Source organism: Anolis sagrei, chromosome 2 (assembly GCF_037176765.1).
Source record: "Anolis sagrei isolate rAnoSag1 chromosome 2, rAnoSag1.mat, whole genome shotgun sequence".
NCBI lineage: Eukaryota > Metazoa > Chordata > Lepidosauria > Squamata > Dactyloidae > Anolis > Anolis sagrei.
Window position 1 is genome coordinate 73611647 of NC_090022.1, and position 20033 is coordinate 73631679.

At 41.7% G+C, this 20033-nt stretch overlaps 1 protein-coding gene across 1 annotated transcript in view; it reads right to left on the reverse strand.

Annotated features, from left to right (window-relative positions):
• The window catches only part of SEMA3B (semaphorin 3B), a 69439-nt gene that overhangs the window by 32827 nt on the left and 16579 nt on the right, over positions 1–20033 (reverse strand). The window contains exons 2-3 of the mRNA XM_060765753.2: positions 10043–10186; positions 2058–2215 (exon numbers count right to left, since the gene is read on the reverse strand). Coding sequence (XP_060621736.2) covers positions 2058–2215; positions 10043–10130 — 246 coding nt within the window. The 5' untranslated portion in view covers positions 10131–10186. The remainder of the gene's footprint in view (positions 1–2057; positions 2216–10042; positions 10187–20033) is intronic.

The window sequence follows — 20033 nt, forward strand, 5'->3', positions numbered from 1 at the left end:
ATTAAAAGGAAAAAATGAAACTAAATTTTTTCAAGCATTTTATTTTGTTTAATCCTGATATGAGCATACTAAAAATTGCAAATTTTCCCTACATTGGATAGACAGAAATTGAGATCGAAAAAGTTTAAATATGAGAAAAAGCAGAATGTATATGATTGCCCACCCCTACTCCTCTCATATACCGATCAACTTGAACTTTTCCTGTGTTTAGAAGCATACAATAGGATATTTGAAGAAAATTAGACTGTTAGCATCACCGACATGACCCCCAGTTTTAGGGAGCCCGGCTTACACCTACTGTTGATTAAGCTTGAACCCAAGAAGACAGTTGAAATGATCACATCTTTCTGGTGCAGAAAATAGCTTCTACCTGTACCTCAATTCTAGTTTTTGATCCTGTTTTCCGGAGCTTGAATGATCACCGTTTTGGATTCTAACTCCTAGAATTGTCCAGTCTGCATTGTCCGGGGTGAGTCTGGTTGTGGCGTTCTGAGGGCTGTATTCCAAAAAAAAGACAACTTTTCTAAACTCTAGTGTGTGTGCCCTGCAAATGGGAACAATGGGAGCACTCTGGTGTTCCATGGTAGAAAGAGGGTGCTCTGCAGAGGTACAGAGATGCCCTACATCAAACAACTTAAGAAGCAGTAATGTACCAGTTATTTAGTGTGAATTGTATCCTATATTACTAACTGTGGAAGCAAAGCTCTGTTTGTACTGCAGACACCGAAAGTGAGTCAGAAGATTGGGCATTTAACATGGCAAAGGAGCAAGGGACAGAGCTGGAGTTGTGTTCTGTTGTCCAGCCAGTCTTACATGACAAACAAGAAAAGAAAGAAAGCCTCCATCCTGCCCCAGAGCAAGAGGTCAGTGGAGGAGGCTCCATTGTGTCCCCAGAATGTTTCTCCTGCTGGGCTTGGAATGCAGCCTCTGTTCGCAACCAGCGGTGAGGGCACCAGCAGACTCAAGCCACCCTCTGCCCTGTTTCAGTAAGTAGAGAGGTTTATTATATAAGATTTCACGGAGGAGTCTGGAATGCGGGACCTGTTGTCATGACAAATAGAAAGCCCTTTCCGTATAGCAAAAAGAGTCACTGTAGACTTCAAGGCAGAGAAGGATGGACACAATAATCTAGCCTGTTAAAATCAAGTCTTCTCTCTATTTTTTAAAAAACTTATATACTGCCACTCAATATATAATTCCCAGGGTGGTTAAAAATAAAAGGTTTGAATTTTAAAGGTGATACTTTGGACAAATCATGAAATTGTATGAGTTATTGAAATCAATTATAATGTCTGGTAAAGTTGAATTTACAGTAATAAGAAACAGAAAACAATAATATAGATGGATCAGTTCAGTAAAGCAGGCCAAGACTTCTCTGAGTTCACAAGATTTGAACAGGGCTCTTGATTATAAAGGAGGGGGGAATCTCTTCATTAAAGGACTATGATAAGAGAGATATGCTGCAGTGGTTTGAGCATCCATTGAGATCAGGATTTGAATCCCTGTTCAGCCATGGAAACCCACTAGGTGCCTCTGGGCAGGATACACTCTGTCAGTCTCAGAGGAAGGTAAGGGCAAATCCTCTCTGAATGAATTTTGCCTTAGGACATTAAGGTTTGCCTAAGGATTGCCATATGTCAGAAGTGACGACAAACAATAATACAAATGAAATTCAGCTTGATGGCAAATAACATAAACAACTGATTATCCAGGAGCTCGGGCCTTTTTTTCCAAGCTGGATCAAATAACCACTTCCCACTACCCACAAATGTATTCAAACACATTTGAGATGGGCAGTCCAGCAAGGGAAAGCTGAGAGGTAGGCAAAGTACTTGGAACCTAAACACCAAGAAGCCAATTCTAAATAAGGCAGTGGTGGAAATCATGTGTACCTACAAATATTAGTGAACTGCAACTCCCAGAATTCATTTCTACTGCAGTTCCATAACATCCCTCATGACTCCATTCCAGAAATAAGGGGTGCGTGGTTAAAGAACGGGAGGGGGTGGCCTTGTAGGCCAGAGGTTCCCTATGGCTGCAGTCCAGATATTCATTACCTTCTTGTCCTGCTTGCTGATGTTGTCTAAGCTCAGGGATGCCAGGTAGTTTTTCCCACCCACAAAAAGCCGTCCTCTTTCTTCATCCAGCAACAAGGAGTCATAGCAGCAGGAGCGTTCCAACTCATAGGTGCGTAGTCCATGGCGCCCCCGCAGATCTGGAGAGCAAAAGGACAGAAGGAGGATGTTTGAGAACTGCCAAGCACAGAGGTGTTGGCATTTTACACAACGTGCTGTTTACATTCTTAGAAAAAGGCAAGCCAGGGAGAATTAGCTGGAGCCAACAGAGTATAGCTCTAGCAATGATATGAAATGCAAACAATCCATGATTGATTCATGCTTTTGTAATTGGTTTTAATGGTTACAGATTCCCTTTGCTTACAGAAAGAGAAATAGAGTCATAAATGTTAACATAAGCAAGTAAAACCAAGGACTGTCAAAAGAGCCCATTCCCACATGTGTGGATTCCAAGGGTATCCTGAGGCATAAATTAGGAAGTGACTGTCCTTGCACAGACTACTAAAGTTCTTGTACTGCAATGGATAGTCTGTCACTTAGACCAGGAAGCCCAGGAGGCAAGCAAAAGAGTTTGTCAACATTCTCGGAGAGAAAAGCCAATTTTCAAGTTGTGACTCTACAGATGATCTTTATGCAACTTTGTTCAAACTCGTGCCCCTTTCTAGGCCCCTGAGCTTTTCACACCCTTTTGTTTCTTCAGACTGAATGTTTCTCAGGGCTGCCATTAAATGCCTTTGCTAACTACAAACTCTGACATTTGGAATCCCCCCAAACCTGAGCCAAACTTATGTATTCATTTTGCCATATTTGACAGAAATATGTTTTTACAACATCTACAAAATGGAGCAATGAACATCTCAAACCAGAATTTCTAGTAATCCCCCCAATTCAATATTCTCCAAGTTTAGCAATCATTTTGTAGTGTTTTGCAATGAAAGCCCTATGTATGAGAACAGGCACTTCAGCTCGGGGTTCCTAGGGAACATCCCAAATATGACGTTGCCCGATTCACTCTAAACCTGTGCCAAAGTTTGGTAGTAGTTTTCATAACATCTTGTGATAAAACAAACGTTTTGCAAAGCTCTATTAAATCTTTTACCATTTTGCTGTAACCAGCAGAGCAGGTTCATATATTTTAGCTTTAAAGACCAGTATGGGGAAGGTAAAGGCTGCCATTGGAAAACATAAGGAGTGGCAGCCAGGATCTGGAAACACTTGCATGCCTCTTGCAAACGGAAGGCTTGTATTACGAACATTATCACAGCATTACATGAACACACTCTAACTGTGCATGGTTCAAACAGTTTGCAGGAAGGTGGCAGTAGGTAGAGGAAACACAGAACTCCTCCAAAACCAATGCGTATCCTACGTCAGATGCCATCCCACAGGACACCCCCCTTTAAAGACCCCTTCCCAATTGGTCCTACCAGCTTTAACAGGTTACCAGCCTCATCAGCAATATGACATTAATCTCCCAGCGCAACAGGCATCTGGATAGAGAAAGGGCCTTTTCTCTCCCCATGGAGCCTAATCTGCTTTCGGCAGCAGGAACAAATAAAGCATTGTGGGGAAGTGAAAGAGAACGGCTGGCAGGGGAGCAATCTACCCGTTAATGAGTTATTGCCTTTGAGGGCGGGCACACAGGTCCATAGGGAAGTCACTGTCTGGTCAGCTTCACTATCTTGTAAGCACTGGGTTTCAGAACCTTTGGGTCCAGAAACACCATAGCTTTTGGACAACCTCCCAGAAAATCCACAATAGGTTCACTTATGGCCTTCTATACCTGATATCACTCAAAGGCATTCAACAATAACAACATGTTTCACATCTGAGGGTACATTTGAACCTAGTACTGCATCATTACTGCTACATGATAATAGGCTTCCAATATTTTTCTTCCAATATTTTCCTATCCCAATTTTGATTTAAAAGGAGCTTTGACTCTCCCACCCCTAAAATTATCAATGAAAGCCTATCGGGATGGTAGCAAACCCTAGTACAAATAAAACTTAAATGAGCTAATTGACTTTGACCTTTAAACACTATGGATCTCTTTTAATTTGCATATAAACTGGCATGCTGCTTTGCACCTGACCAGCATAGTCATTCCACCTGTATGTTTACATTTTCACCTTTAGGCCAATCCCCACCTCATGTTCTGTGGGAGAAATATAAAGTGCATGGAGGGGAGGGAGAACTCATGCAAGAATGAATAAGGAAGGCAAGAGTACCTCTGCAAAAATGGCTTTTAATCACATTGACTCTTGGCAAAATAGATTAACTGGGACTCTGGATTGTGTTGTATCCCCCACATAAGATCTCTTAAGAATAAGACACCCCTCAACAATCCTGATTTGGTGGGGACACCCCTCTGTCGTCTCACTTTTCAGTTGCTTTCCAGTTCCTCTATCCTCCTCCTATTTTTTCTTGGTCCTCAGCTTCCTTCATTGTCAAAAACTGAGTTCAAAGTGTAAAAACAGTTTGTTTTCAATTAACTCAGCAGCAGGACAGTAAGGAAAGATGGGAGACTGTCCCTTCCTTCTTACAGGTCACATGGGCTAAGCTGAGATGCAGCTCAATAGTCAGCTGGGAGCAGCTGTGATAACATGGAAGTTGAGATGGTGGTGGAATGAGGCTAATGTGGGTCTGGCTGAACTGTATGGATGCCAACATGATGCCACACAGAGCTTGACTGAGCATGTCTGGCCTCAGATGAAGTGGCCAATGTGGACTCATCCGAAAATACAATAGGTCCTTGGTATCTCCTGGATTCCAGGACCCATTGTGAATACCAAAATCTGTGGATGCTCAAGGCCCATTATTCACAATAGCATAGTAATAAGGCGGCTCTTATATAAAACGGCAAACAACTGAAATGAGTGCTAGCAATTGCCTGAGGATCTGTGGCATGGCAGGAGGCTACAGCATGGTATGCCTACACACATCCCCTGAAAATTTTTGATTCTCTTTCTTTCTGTCCAATCTAGGAAGGGAATTAGGCTTTTGAGATTGGGGGGAGGGGAGTGGTCAGTTAGTGTTCAGTATTTTAGTTTTAGTTTAGTATTATTTCCTGCCATATATATATATAATATTTTTTATTCCTTATTTTAATTTTCTTCTCCTTCCTGCTGTGTTCTTTTTTAATGTTTATTACTTTGATAGAATAATAGGCTGAAATAAATAAATGGGAGTAAGAGGGGAAAATCACAAGCAGGTTGCTGGAGTTAAAATGTTTCCAAAGGAATCTCAGTTGGGATAAGGGACTGCATCACATTGTTGAGGTCCCCTGGGTTGATACACCAGCCTCCATGGCAAATCGGCAAGACAGTGGGGCAATCCTGGCACCTCGTGCTCCGCTGGCAGAGAAGCTCCCCCATTATAAGTGGGGAAGTGTCACTTTACGGCCTATCCCCATGTTAGCCCCATGGTTCCTTATGGAACATGGGGGGTCTCAATCAATCAGTTGTGCTGTAAGTGTTCTAGAGTGCTTGTAGCCCATCGTGTGATGAGGGCTAAATTCCTCCCCCAGAATGCTACAGAACGAATATCTACATGCCAGCATAACATCACTCCTCAACAATTCTGTCATTGCTGCTTCTTCTTTTTCTCCTTCAGTCTCTTCTCAGTGATCCACGTGGCAAACTTATTGCCAGAGGATTGGGGCCACAGGCATTCTAGGTTTGAATTTCTACAGGGTAGCTGGGGAATCTAAAATTTGTCTTGCAATTCATCTGGAATTCATCAGAGTTTAATAGCCACCATGGTGTAGTCAATTGATTGATGACTAGAGTTGCACAAAACCATTGTCTGGTCAAAGAAATATACTGATTGGTGCTGGGAAAGTCATATTCTCTTTGACTCCAAGGAAGGCAAGGGCAATCCTCCTTTGAGCAAACCTTGCCAAGAAAAGTTCATGATACAATCACCTTATTGTTGCTATAAGCTAGAAACCATTTGAAGGCACGGAGCAACAACAGAACTTGGAAAAATCATTTTTTGAGTAGAACTCCCACAATCTTGTATGTGCTGGAGGTGGGATTTTGAGATCATAGAATCATAGAATCATAGAATCATAGAATCAAAGAGTTGGAAGAGACCTCATGGGCCATCCAGTCCAACCCCCTGCCAAGAAGCAGGAATATTGCATTCAAATCACCCCTGACAAATGGCCATCCAGCCTCTGCTTAAAAGCTTCCAAAGAAGGAGCCTCCACCACACTCCGGGGCAGAGAGTTCCACTGCTGAACGGCTCTCACAGTCAGGAAGTTCTTCCTAATGTTCAGATGGAATCTCCTCTCTTGTAGTTTGAAGCCATTGTTCCGCGTCCTAGTCTCCAAGGAAGCAGAAAACAAGCTTGCTCCCTCCTCCCTGTGGCTTCCTCTCACATATTTATACATGGCTATCATATCTCCTCTCAGCCTTCTCTTCTTCCGGCTAAACATGCCCAGTTCCCTAAGCCGCTCCTCATAGGGCTTGTTCTCCAGACCCTTGATCATTTTAGTCGCCCTCCTCTGGACACATTCCAGCTTGTCAATATCTCTCTTGAATTGTGGTGCCCAGAATTGGACACAGTATTCCAGATGTGGTCTAACCAAAGCAGAATAGAGGGGTGTTTGTGGAATCTACAAACACAACTCTTCCAAGCTTTGAAGATGAAAAACTCCAACATGCAGCTAGTTTTGGCCCAAATTCCAGAATATAAGAAAATTTCAGGATAGTATTTGAAGGAGTAAATAGAGTTCAACAAAAGTTTATCTGAAGACCACTCCCTGGGCCAGTGCTTCAGCACCACATGTAGAATAAAACTGGAGATACTAGGATGCCTGGATTTTACAGAGTCTAATTTGACTTACAGCAAAAATGATAAACAGTACTTTGGCAGAATTGACTTATCAACAGTCTAGGATGTATTATAGTTCCATGAACTATAGCAGATAATCTAATGTGTTTCAGAAATCTAACATGTCCAACATTCATAGCAAAATGTTCAAAAACTGAGTAACATATAACTCAGGAATGTGTAGGTAGTAGAAATATGACAATTCTAGGTCTCTATTATTAAACATTTTAACTGTCAGTTAAAATTGAAGATTTTTATGGATCCAGAACAGTCTATAACAGTGTTTCTCAAACTCTGTTCCTCCAGGTGTTTAGGACTTCAGCTCCCAGAAATCCCAGCCAGCTTACCAGCTGTTAGGAATTGGGGGAGTTGAAGTCCAAAATATCTGGAGGGGCACAATTTGAGAATCTCTAGTCTACAGGGATGAAAGACATGTGGCCCACTAGAGATTATAGAATCATAGAGTTGGAAGGGATCGCAAGGGCTATCCAGTCCAAACCCATGCCATTCGGGACTAGACAATCAAAGCACTTCCCAACAGATGGCTATCTAGCTCTGGAGATTTTAATTCATTTCGAATAGTTAGGCATTCCCGGATGACTCTTTACCTATTCTGTGCTGCGTTTCTCCTACTGCATAATTCATTTTCCCTAGGGTGAGCACTGCTTTCTCTTGGTGAGAAGACTGAGGCAAATAAGGTGCTGAGAAGTTTTGCCTTTTTTCTGTTCCCTGTAAGAATTTTGCCATCTTCTCCTCACAGTACTCTATTATTCACTTTTCTTCCTTTTGCTACAGACATAACAAAATAGTCCTTTTTATTGTTTTTAGCCTCTCTAGCAAGTCTGGGTTCATTCTGTGCTGTAGCTTTTCTAACCTTCCTCCTACACCTATGGGCAATTCATTTTAATTCCTTTTTGGTGATCCTCCCCACACTTTTCCATTTCTTATACATGTACCTTTTAAATCTTAGTTCAGCTGAGAGTTCTGTACACATACATCCTGGGTTTTTAAGTTTATTCAAGTTTAATGTCCCATCAAATCTAATGTGTATTTGGGTTCCTGTCACATGTCATGAGCAGTGGCAGAAAGTGCAATCTTTGTCATTTAAAACACCAAGGTAAAGGTTTTCCCCTGACATTAAGTCCTGTCGTGTCTGACTCTGGGGGCTGGTGCTCTGGGAGTTGTGGTACTCTGGAGGTAAGACACCCCCTTACTTACTTACTTTACTTTACATGTGGCTGGCATGACTCCATGGAGGGCCGTTACCTTCCTGCTGGAGAGGTACCTACTCACATTTGCATGATTTAAAATTGCTAGGTTGGCAGAAGCTGGGGCTAACAGCGGGAGTGAGGCAGAAATATAGTAAATAAATATGTAAAATCTAATGTGCATCTTAATTTGAGCAAGGTCATTTAGGCACAAAAAATTGAGAATTAGATTCAAGTAAATAGGTATTTTCCTCCTCACTGAAACTGTCTGAAATTGTGCCTTCAATATCTCACTTTAAAGAAATTTCCATCCATCATGTTGTTGGATTTCCAACAACAGCATACAAGAGCCAACACTGAACAATGATGGATGTTGCATTCAAACAACATGTGCGGGGTTCCCTCTCTGATTTCACTGGACCTGATTTCCCCTTAAATTAAGCAATGAAGTAGATGCCATTCTGTGGTTGATTCCAGCATGAAATTCAGTGAGATCATCTCTTTTAGTGCATTATGGGATCAATCTATTGTTTCATCCTCTCTGAGAAACATGTGCTTTTGTATCTGGTTTCATATCAGAACACCCATTACAAACAAATTGATTATCTCATCTGTAAAACACTTCCAGATACTTTCTAATATCCTTCTTCAACCTGGTGCTCTCCAGATGTTTTGGACTACAACTTCCATCATCTTAGGCCACTGTGAGCAGCTGATGTTAGTCTGCCCTTCAGCCAACATATGGCCTGTGTCTATTTAATACTTGTTGGTTACTGTGAGTCTTCTCAAGATCTTAAATGAGATGAACCTTAATCTGATCTGATTTCAAATCTCATGTTTCTTCTCTTCTCTCTCTTTGAAATATTAATATCCCCTCTATATCCCAAGAGCAAGATATGCACTCTGGACCACTTGGCAATGAATAGTTATGCCTTAAAATTAAGAAGCTCTGAGTATGCCTTCCTAAATTGTAATAGGCCAAAGAGATTCTAGTTGTGTGCTTTTTTAATCCCATTAGAGCATTTAAAACTGAAATAAGCCAAATACTGAGCTACATCTTCCAAACAGCTTGGTTATTATCACCCACAAATTTGGCCTGTTGTTCATTAATCTGTCTAGTCCTTTCTAAAGTGCAGTTGTACTGTTGCCCATGAACATATCTTTCTCAGATTCTTCCTATTCACTTTAAACTAGTGGGGTATAAATATCACAATTTAGTCTATGTCATCAGATAGAAGCAAACAAATGTTCTGGTTTTGGATTTTCTCACAGTACTTGAATTTGTACAGACCCCAAGTCTACTGTCTGCATTCCCCCCCCCCCCCCCTGAGCTGGAATTATCCACTAACTATAAAGTCCAGATTTTTGTGATACCAGAAGATAAATCTGACACCATGAAAACTCATTCTCTGGCTTTATATAAGATAAAACGATAAAGGATCTGTTTTTTGTGCTGCTTTTACAAGAACAGAATTGCTGCAAATTTAAACCAAACGTTGGCTTTCCAGAGCTCTCACACATTTGTAGTTTCAGCATACGTTCTCTGTCCCAACTACAACCAGGAGCATCAGAACAGTGCAGAGTCCAATTGTGTGTATCTTTGTAAAGACCACTTGCTTGGTCATTGCATGCAGGGAGAGCAAGTTACCATAAGATGCAATCACACAGCATGCTGTCAATCGTTACATTTCCTTCCAGTGCTTATCCCTACTTCACAGACATCAACTTCTGTCTCTGTTTACCATCTCACAGCTTGCCTCTCTGCGATTTGCTCCAAGAAAATATATCACCTGCAGTTGACCTTGTGATCAGAGTATTCCCCTTTTCAAAGGGTTAGGGAAACACTACAAAGCTGATAACTTGTTCATAGCTTCATAATGAAAAAGCAAATTCCCCATCCCATTGAAATACTCCACTTACCATGGAAGGAGAGTTTCAGGCGTGGGTTGGTATTGGTACCCGTGACTCTGCTCCCAGCCAGCAACAAGAGCACCAGTGCCTGGATCATAGCAATCGCTGCCCCTTTGCCTCCTTCACAAGTGCTGGACTCTGAACCTCCGGCAGCTGAAAGAGAAGCAAGAGTGAGATGGTCTGCCTGATCAGGTTACAACAGCATTCACAGGATGAATGGAGGGGAGGAGGCAGTGAAGGGGAAAATCCTCACCCCGCCTTAGAAAGGGAAAGACCCATCCAGATAAACACTGGAGTCCTCCCAGACCTTCTTGCCTGTTTGATACTTGTCAAGTCACATCCAGAAGAATTACTAAAAAGATGTTTTCCTACAAAAATGTGGACTATGGCAGAGGTTGAGGCAAAAAGGAATGCATCTGAATCCACAATTAGGCTGCAGTTTAGTGAAGTAGATCAGCTGGAACATTAGGCTTGGAACAGATAATTTGGGCCGGAACTCCTGCTCAGCCAGGAGGTTCACCGAGTGCTTGTCTACACAGAATAGAAAGCAAAACATATGGACCCTGAATCCAGCTCTGGAAGTATTTATGACACACAGCGACTTTGGGTAAGTATCCGGAATGTTTAGCCCTTAACCTGACTTTGTTCCACACTTACACAGGATATTCTAGAGTTTGCAGGTCTAGTGTGGCCTGATGTTATTCACACTTATGTTGCCACCATCACCCTTTCCCTGTGCTAATCAATATGGGGAAAGGGATGAATCATTCATGTGCTGCTGCCACTACTCCTCTCCAGCCACCTGGCCATTGTGTATCTCATCTGCTGAGGTCAGAATTTTGCATTCACCTTAATAGCAAGAAGAAAGAGGTTGCTCTACTCCTCTTCTTGCTGATGACCTCAGCAGGCATGACAACCAATGGCCAGATGCTTGCAGGGAGCTCTGTAGCTGCCAAGAACCAATAACATTGACAAGGGTACAGGCCAGTGGGGCCAATGTGGTCTTGGCCAATGTGATGACACACAGAGTTGGGCCTGGTGACTGATCAAGGGCCAGTCTGGAGTATAATGCTAGTATAGACATGGTCTAAGTAACCTTGCGACAATCAGTAACTTACCTGATCTGCCTGAATCATAGTGATTCACATATATCTTTTAGCAATTAAATTGAAAGAAATGTTGTTTATATAACAAAACTAAGGAGGCAAAGACAATAAATTAAAAATATTTTGAATTTTCAAGGTTTTTCTTAGAATTTCCACAGCTGATACCACTATTATTAAAATTTAGCAAGCATGTCTATATCACCTTCCTCCAAATGCTTCAGTTGGGTCCCTTTTCTCAGAGTTGTTTTCAAGCTAAACTCTCAACTTTCTAAGTTACAGATCTATAGCGTTTGGTACCACTGAGCATTTACATTGAGAACTATGTCATACTCTGGTGCTGATCCAATTATTTCTGCTGCAATGCTATAATGACACAAACATTGGGACTATGTTCAAGCTGTCAGCTTTAACATCTTCCAATCACATCTAGATGTGATGGACTGGATGTGGGCTAAAAATCTGAAGCTTAATACAGACAAGAAAGAGGTCCTCCTGGTCAGTCTTGAGGCCAATCAGGGTACAGGGTGGCTACCTGTGCTCGATAAGGTTACACTCCCCCTGAGAACACAGGTCCTCAATCTTGGGGTCCTCCTGGACTCAGCACTGATGCTTGATGCCAGCGGTACCAGGAGGGCCTTTGCACAGTTATAGCTTGTGCGCCAGCTGCGACCATATCTCAAAAAGCTTCACTTGGCCATGGTGGTCCATGCCTTAGTTACACCTAGATTGGATTATTGCAATCCACTCTATGAGGGGATGCCTTTGAAGACATCTCAGAAACTGCAATTGGTGGAAAGAGTGGAGTCCAGGCTACTAACTGGAGCTAGCTATAGAGAGCACACGATGCCCCTACAAAAGCAGATTCATTGGCTGCCGATAAGTTTCCAGTCCCAATTCAAAGTGCAGGTTACTACCTATAAAACCCTTAATGGATTAGGTCCTGTCTGTCTTTGTGACCTCATTCCTCCCCCGTATGAACTGACACAGGCTCTAAGATCTGCCAGGAAGGCCCTCCTCTCCATCTCACCACCATCACAAGCCTGGTTGGTTGGGATGAGGGAGAGGGCCTCCTCAGTGGTGGTCCCTTGGTTCTGGAATGCCCTCCCCAGGGAGATTAGGCAAGTCCCCAAACTGTCCTCCTTCCATAGAGATCTAAAGACCTAGCTGTTAAAACAAACTTTTGAGAACGACTAGTCCCTAGTTACCTATGCAATTGTTATGCATTCAATGCCATTTTCCCATGGTTACAGCTTGCACTTATCCCATTCTCAGCTCAATTGTTTACTGCCTGGCCATGTTTACCACCATTGGTTGATGAGCGCTGTCTTTAATTCGGTGTTAGTTGTTGTTTTATATGTCTATATGTATTATTTAATTGTATTTTTAAAATGCTTTAATTTTATGTTCTGTTTTTAGGCACCTTGTGCTGTGTGTAAATCACTTCAAGTCCCTTCGGGAATACGGTGGCGGGATACAAGAATAAAGTTGTTGTTGTTGTTGTTGTTGGTGGTGGTGGTGTTGTTGTTGTTTAATAGCACTAGTTTCTAAAGCAAAGCACCTTATCACATTAATGCTTGTAATATTGGAAAGTACCCCAAAGGTAGCCATCTAACAGTGAAGGAAAGTCTATGAATTGCTGAGGTAGTCTGTTCCACTTCTAACAGCTCTTACCATAAGGAAGTTCTTTCTAATATTTAGGTGAAATACTTTTCTTTCAACTTGAACACACAAATTCAGATCCCATTTTCTGTTCTATTTTGCTAATGTCTTTCTTAAATTGAGCAACCGTAGGACTCAGCATGCGATGAAGTAACTTTTCTTGTTGAATGGCAGCAATAAATAACAAAATAAAAATTTCCAATGGATCAAATCAAGCGTCCTTTTGCCCAGTACTTTGTGCATACAATGACCTACAATATGTGATAGAAAACACACAAGCAGAACATGGTGAGCAGAAAATCACCAGACTGCACACGTTCTTCAGCAACTGATATAAAAAGGTGTGCTCTCTCTAATACTTGGAAGTGATGATAATCATGACTGAGATTTATTGCTAACCACGCCTAATCCCCATGCTTCTTCCCCACTACCCCTGCTCTCCACTGGCCAGTAAATAACTATTTAGTGGGGAGGGCTGCAGCAGCTAAATGGTGGCTTTGGTGGGGGAGTTTGGTTGTTGCGAGGTTGGTAGAGAATTTTGATCTCTGCAACAAACAGAAAAGCAAGTTACACAGAATTAAGCTGAATTTACATCTGAGTAGATTACTAACAGGTTGCCAACCTTTGTGCAGTATCTCAAAACCAACAAATGTCATATGGCTTTCATAGATTACCTTATGTCCATTTCATTTGAGTTTCATAGCCAAAACAATAACAATTCTCTAGAACTATCACATTTTGGCTTTGTGCTGCATTCATTCCAATATGCTGTCAACAGTCCATGAAACACAGAAAAACACATGTGCAAACATATTACTGGAGAGCATGGATTAGTCATGTACTCCCCAACAATCCTTTGAAGATAAACCTGGATTCCACAGAATAGCCACTCACATATCACATAAATGAACTGAAAGGCTGAACACAGGCATCCTGTTGACTACAAAGGCCCATATGAATGGGCCTTTAAACCTTATGAAGCCTGGAAAGAAGTGATGAGTGGAGTGCCGCAGGGTTCTGTCCTGGACCCAGTCCTGTTAAACATCTTTACTAATTACTTAGATCAAGGGTTAGAAGGCATGATCATCAAGTTTGCAGACGACACCAAATTGAGAGGGATAGCCAATACTCCAGAAGACAGAAGCAGAATTCAAAACAGTCTTAACAGATAAGACAGACAGGGGCCAAAACTAACAAAATGAAATTCAGCAGTGACAAATGCAAGATACTCCACTTAGGCAGAAAAAAATGAAATGCAAAGATACAGAATGGGGGATGAGTGGCTCGAGAGCAGTATATGTGCAAAAGATCTTGGGGATCTCATGGACAACAAGTTAAACATGAGCCAACAATGTGATTCAGTGGCAAAAAAAGCTAATAGGATTTTGGTCTGCATCAATAGGGATATAGTGTCTAGATCTAGGGAAGTCATGCTACCCCTCTATTCTGCCTTGGTTAGACCATACCTGGAATATTGTGTTCAGTTCTGGGCACCACAATTGAAGAGAGATATTGACAAGCTGAAATGTGTCCAGGGAAGGGTGACTAAAATGACCAAGGGTCTGGAGAACAAGCCCTATGAGGAGTGGCTTAAAGAGTTGGGCATGTTTAGCCTGCAGAAGAGAAGGCTGAGAGGAGACATGATAACCATGTATAAGTATGTGAGAGGAAGTCATAGGGAGGAGGGAGCAAGCTTGTTTTCTGCTGCCCTAGAGACTAGGATAGATTACCGCAGATGCAGACTGTGGCCAGGAAATCAGAAGACGCTTACTTCTTGGGAGGAGAGCAATGTCCAGTCTCGATAAAATCGTAAAGAGTAGAGACATCACACTGGGAACAAAGATCCGCCTAGTCAAAGCCATGGTATTCCCTGTAGTCACCTACGGATGAGAGAGCTGGACCTTAGGGAAGGCTGAGCGAAGGAAGATCGATGCTTTTGAGCTGTGGTGCTGGAGGAAAGTGCTGAGAGTGCCTTGGACTGCGAGAAGATCCAACCAGTCCATCCTCCAGGAAATAAAGCCCGACTGCTCATTGGAGGGAAGGATACTAGAGACAAAGTTGAAGTACTTTGGCCACATCATGAGGAGACCGCAAAGCCTAGAGAAGACAATGATGCTGGGGAAAGTGGAAGGAAAAAGGAAGAGGGGCCGACCAAGGGCAAGATGGATGGATGGCATCCTTGAAGTGACTGGACTGACCTTGAAGGAGCTGGGGGTGGTGACGGCCGACAGGGAGCTTTGGCGTGGGCTGGTCCATGAGGTCACGAAGAGTCGGAGACGACTGAACGAATGAACAACAACAAAAGAGACTAGGATGCAGAAAAATGGCTTCAAACTACAAGGAAGGAGATTCCATCTGAACATTAGGAAGAACTTCCTGTGAGAGCTGTTCAGCAGTGGAACTCTCTGCCCCGGAGTGTGGTGGAGGCTCCTTCTTTGGAAGCTTTCCTGAGTCCCCCCCCCCGGGGGTGAGAAGGGCGGGGTAAAAGTGACGGAAATAAATAAATAAATTAAGTAAACAGAAGCTGGATGGCCATCTGTCGGGGGTGCTCTGAATGCAATTTTCTTGCTTCTTGGCAGGGGGTTGGACTGGATGGTCCATGAGGTCTCTTCCAACTCTATGATTCTATGCCTTAAGCAAGGACAGGGGAAACTATGGTTTGCCAGATGTTGGTGGACTGTGACATTCATTTTATACACAATTGACCATGCTGATATGGCCACTTCTGACCTAAAATGATTTTTATCTATTTATCCAGAGAAGTAAGAACTGGCAGAAACACCTGTGAATATTTCTTGCCTAAGAAACTCCTATAAAATTCATGAAGCTGTCATAAGTTAACAGGATACTTGAAAGCACACACAGAGAGAGTTTAAAGTAGTGATATACTAAAGGAAATGACATTTCGTGTGCAATCCTGTACATTTCTCCTCAAAAACAAGTTCAGGGAGCAATAGTGTTTATTCCCAGACCAAGGGATCATCTTGACTGGTCAAAAGTTTTGGGATTCGTCACAGTTGTTTTATTATTATTATTATTATTATTATTATTATTATTATTATTATTATTATTTCTGGGAGTTTCCAACAGAGGAAAAAGGTAAATTTCCATATGTGCCTCCATCATCTCACTTCTTCTTTTTGTACTAGGCAGTCTCATTGAGGAGCCCTTACTGGATACCTAAGGAACATAATAGTCCAACTTGTACCAGGATGTTGGAGCCCCCGGTGGCACAATGGGTTAAACCCTTGTGCTGGAAGGACTGAAGACTGTGGCTCCCCATGTGGGTACATGAGAAAAGACTCCCACAAGGATGGTAAAACATCAAAACATCTGGGCATCCACTGAGCAACGTCTTTACAGACAGCCAATTCTCACACCACAAGTGACTTGCAGTTTTTCAAGTCGCTCCTGACACGAGAAAAACAAACAAACAAAAACCCAGGATGTTGGCCCATATGGGGGAGCCCTTAGTCAAATATTGATAAGATTAGAAGCATAGTCTGAGAAATCCTGGTAGTACACTGCAAAGATAGGTTTTCCACAGAATTCCTTGTTGACAGCAGCATGGCAAATGGGTTTTTACTACAGAAGTTTCTACTATAATGCAGACCAATCATACAAGGACGTAATCTCATACCTTTGACTTTGGACATCTGCTATCCTTTTCCATAGCATCAGCCAACATAGTTTCACCTCTTCTGTTGTCAAATGATTTGCAGAATCTATCAATTTCTGATCTGTTGTCCACAAATGTCTCCACAAATGCTGGTATATCAGCATAGTCTTTCTTGCAGTCCCATTTCTATATTGTACATTTGTGTATTGCATGTCAAGCCAATCTTGACCCGGACTACCTTCTACCTGGAAATGGATGTCCTCACTGTGGAAGAACATGCGGATCAAGAATAGGGCTCCACAGTCATCTATGCATCCACTGCCAAGACACTACACTTGGAAGGCCATCATACTCGGAAAATGAGGGATCACCTATGTAAGTAAGTAAGATCTGTATACTAATGAGCAAGAAACCCTTGACCTAAACAATCATGGATTACTGGAAAACATGGAGATAGAAATGTCCCATAGAGCATTTCCAAGATGTAGTGGTCAATTGGGGAAGGATGAAGCAAAGTAGTAGGTCCAAAAAGTGTAAAAAAGACCTCAGCAGTTCCCCTCTCTACTGGAATGTGATGTTTTGGAGCTTAAACATAACATTTGTATCCTTGGCTGCCTAGTTCTCACCTACAGTGCTTCCAGTAATGTGTCATGTCAGTTATTAACACTTTTATCCTCATTTCTATCAAATAGAAGATAGTAATTTGTAATGTGGGCTGCATCTATATTGTAGAATTAATGCAGTTTTACAGCACTTTAACTGCCCTGGATCAATGCTATGGAATCCTGGGATTTGTAGATTGATGAGGCACCAACACTCCTTGCCAGAGAAGGCTAAAAATCTTGTAAATCTACAACTTCTGTGATTTCATAGCATTGAGCCATGACAGATAAAGTGCTGTCAAACTGCATTAATTCTACAGTGTAGATGCACCCACTGTTATCTCAGCTGTTATGTTTCTTCAATCTACTCCGACTTCATGAACCTTATTATAGCAGGTACTCCAACTAAAATAAAATACTTCTCCCATTTCCCAGACCAAGCCATAGCAGCATCATATACTTTGTTCATCACAGACACTGGAACAATTCAATATCACAGAAGGATTTTTGAAGTAAACTGTGCTCTAGTACAGTTTGAGTTTATTCTTCCATGATAAATGCATTATGTTTCTGATCCTGGCATATTAAAAGACTATGCAGACTCAAATGCTACCCAGTACAGCAACACCGTTGTATCAGAGTAATGGATAGCCTTTAAGATGATGAGTGGGTTGGCCAAGGAATGTTTTCAGAACTACATTGGTCTGAATGCTGGAATTAAAAATGTTGAATGTGATCTGGTGCAGAATAACACAAGTTCAATAGTGTAAGTTCATAGAGGGTATCCAAGTGTTTAATGCTATTCAAGAAAGACAGAGATCGGTAACTGCAGCAAGTCATGGGGCCAATTTTCTGTCTTGAGATCCTCCAGGAGATGCATAGGCAGCCAAAAATATCAAAAATTGGGGGAAATAAAAAAAAAACTAGAGGCAGATTAATTTTGAACTGGCCTTTTAAAGATGTTAAACAATGTTAGGAACAATGGCAACCAATTTAATAGACAAATTGCTACTGCTGGGAGCATTCAGGTAATAAATTCACTCCTCTCAAATAACTTCTTGACTTTGTTTACCCATGTCCACATGAGTGCAATCATTATTTCTGCCTTTCTAAAAGAGTAAGGCTTTGTTTAGTTTAGCAAACAATCCTATTTGAAACAGGATTGTTCTTTTAAAGAAGTAAAAACCATGGTTAACAAGATGCACATAACATACATACATGGGTAAATAAAACTAATTAGTGTTTAGAGGGGGAAAACAAGTGGAAGGAAGCGAGTTGAACTTTATAATGAAGAAAAGAGAAGACAGGCAGCAGTCAGGAAGGCAGAATAATTCCACTTGTAGGAAGAAGTGAAGGAGAGAAGAGAAAGACAAACAGAAGCAAACTGTGAATAAAGGACGGCAAACAAAGGCAGTAGGAAAATAGAAAACCAACAAACGAAGTGAATCACCCTAGCCTCTCTGAACTATTCTGTCAAGAGTTCTATTTGATTATTTTATTACTTTATTTATAACCTTAAATAAAGTTGAAATTCACAAGTGGCTTATCAAATAAAAAGAATTGAAGATTAAAATACATGAAGCAGTGGTTGAATCCTGTTATGCATCATCTTTATGTCCTCATTGGCTACTAAAATTACAGGAGATTGAGGGATTTGACCCTTATTTCTTTTTCTCCACCTGGCTTCCCTTGCTTGCCCAAACTGGTGTTATAAATATCCAGGGCAAAAGCAGGCGGGAACAGAGGCAATAAATATCAGAATTGTTGAAATCTTCCATTACTACCACATCTCTTCTTTCTGCATGTTTGGTCAACTGTTCACAGAATAGTTCATCCTGTTCTTCAGTCTGGCTTGGAGGTCTGTAGTAGATCCCCACAGCTGCATTTTTTCCAGTTCTTGTTCCCGTAATTCTTATCCAGATGCTCTCAACCTGGTTTCCAGTATTGAAATCCTGCATCTCTTTGCAGGTGTAAACATCCTTGACATATCATGCTACTCCACCCTCTCTCAAGTTTGGCCTATTTCTCTGAAATAAGTCATACCCCCCCCCCCTTTATTACATTCCAATTATAGGACTCGTTCCACCAGGTTTCAGTTATGCCTATTACATCATAACTGTTTGTTGTGCTAAAGGTTCTAGTTGATCTTGTTTATTTCCTGTGCTCTGGGCATTCATGGAGAGACATCTAAGCCCATGGGATGCTCCCGACAGCTGTTTATTTGAGATTATTGTCCTCTCATTACTTGGTACTTGTTCTGTTTGTCCAACTCTCTCTTTAGCCTTTGGTCTCTTCCCTTTGGGCCTTGATATGGGCACCCTCCCACAGAACTCAGTTTAAGGTCTGCCTGATCAGATTTGTGAGTCTCTCAGCAAAAATATTCCTTTGTGAGGTGCAGTCCATCCCAGGCCAGAAGCTCATATTCCTGAAAAAGCAGACCATGGTCCAGGAAGCCAAATTTATGAGTATCCTACAGATAAGAGTCCAGTTTGGCTCTCTTCTCAAACCAACCAGATGTCGCCTCTGTTATAATCAGCGATATTCAGAACAAATTGTTCCCATTGTATATAGTACGTGACTGGAGAACATGAACATCAGCTCCCATAATCTCTCACCACTGCCTCTACAGGCTTGGACTGATGGCAGTTGCAGTCAATAATACATAGAGGGCTAAATATTCCCCAAACCTGTTGTAGATGCCAACCATTAAGAGAATGGTTGGCATCATTCACACTCTGAATGATAGAGGTTTGATGCCACTTGCTATATAATGATAGAGGTTTGATGCCACTTGCTATATAATTCTGGGATCTGTAGTTTTGTGAGATATTTATCCGTATCTCTTAGGAAAGCTCTTGTGCTACAACAAACTACAAATCGCAAAATTCCATAGCACAAAGCCATGCAGTTAAAGTGGTGCCAATTTGCTATAATTCTAAAGTGTGGAAGGTCTCAGCAAGAATTTCCTTCCTTGGTGAAGAAGTAGAGCTGCTTGCCAAGCTCCTAGCAAAGAG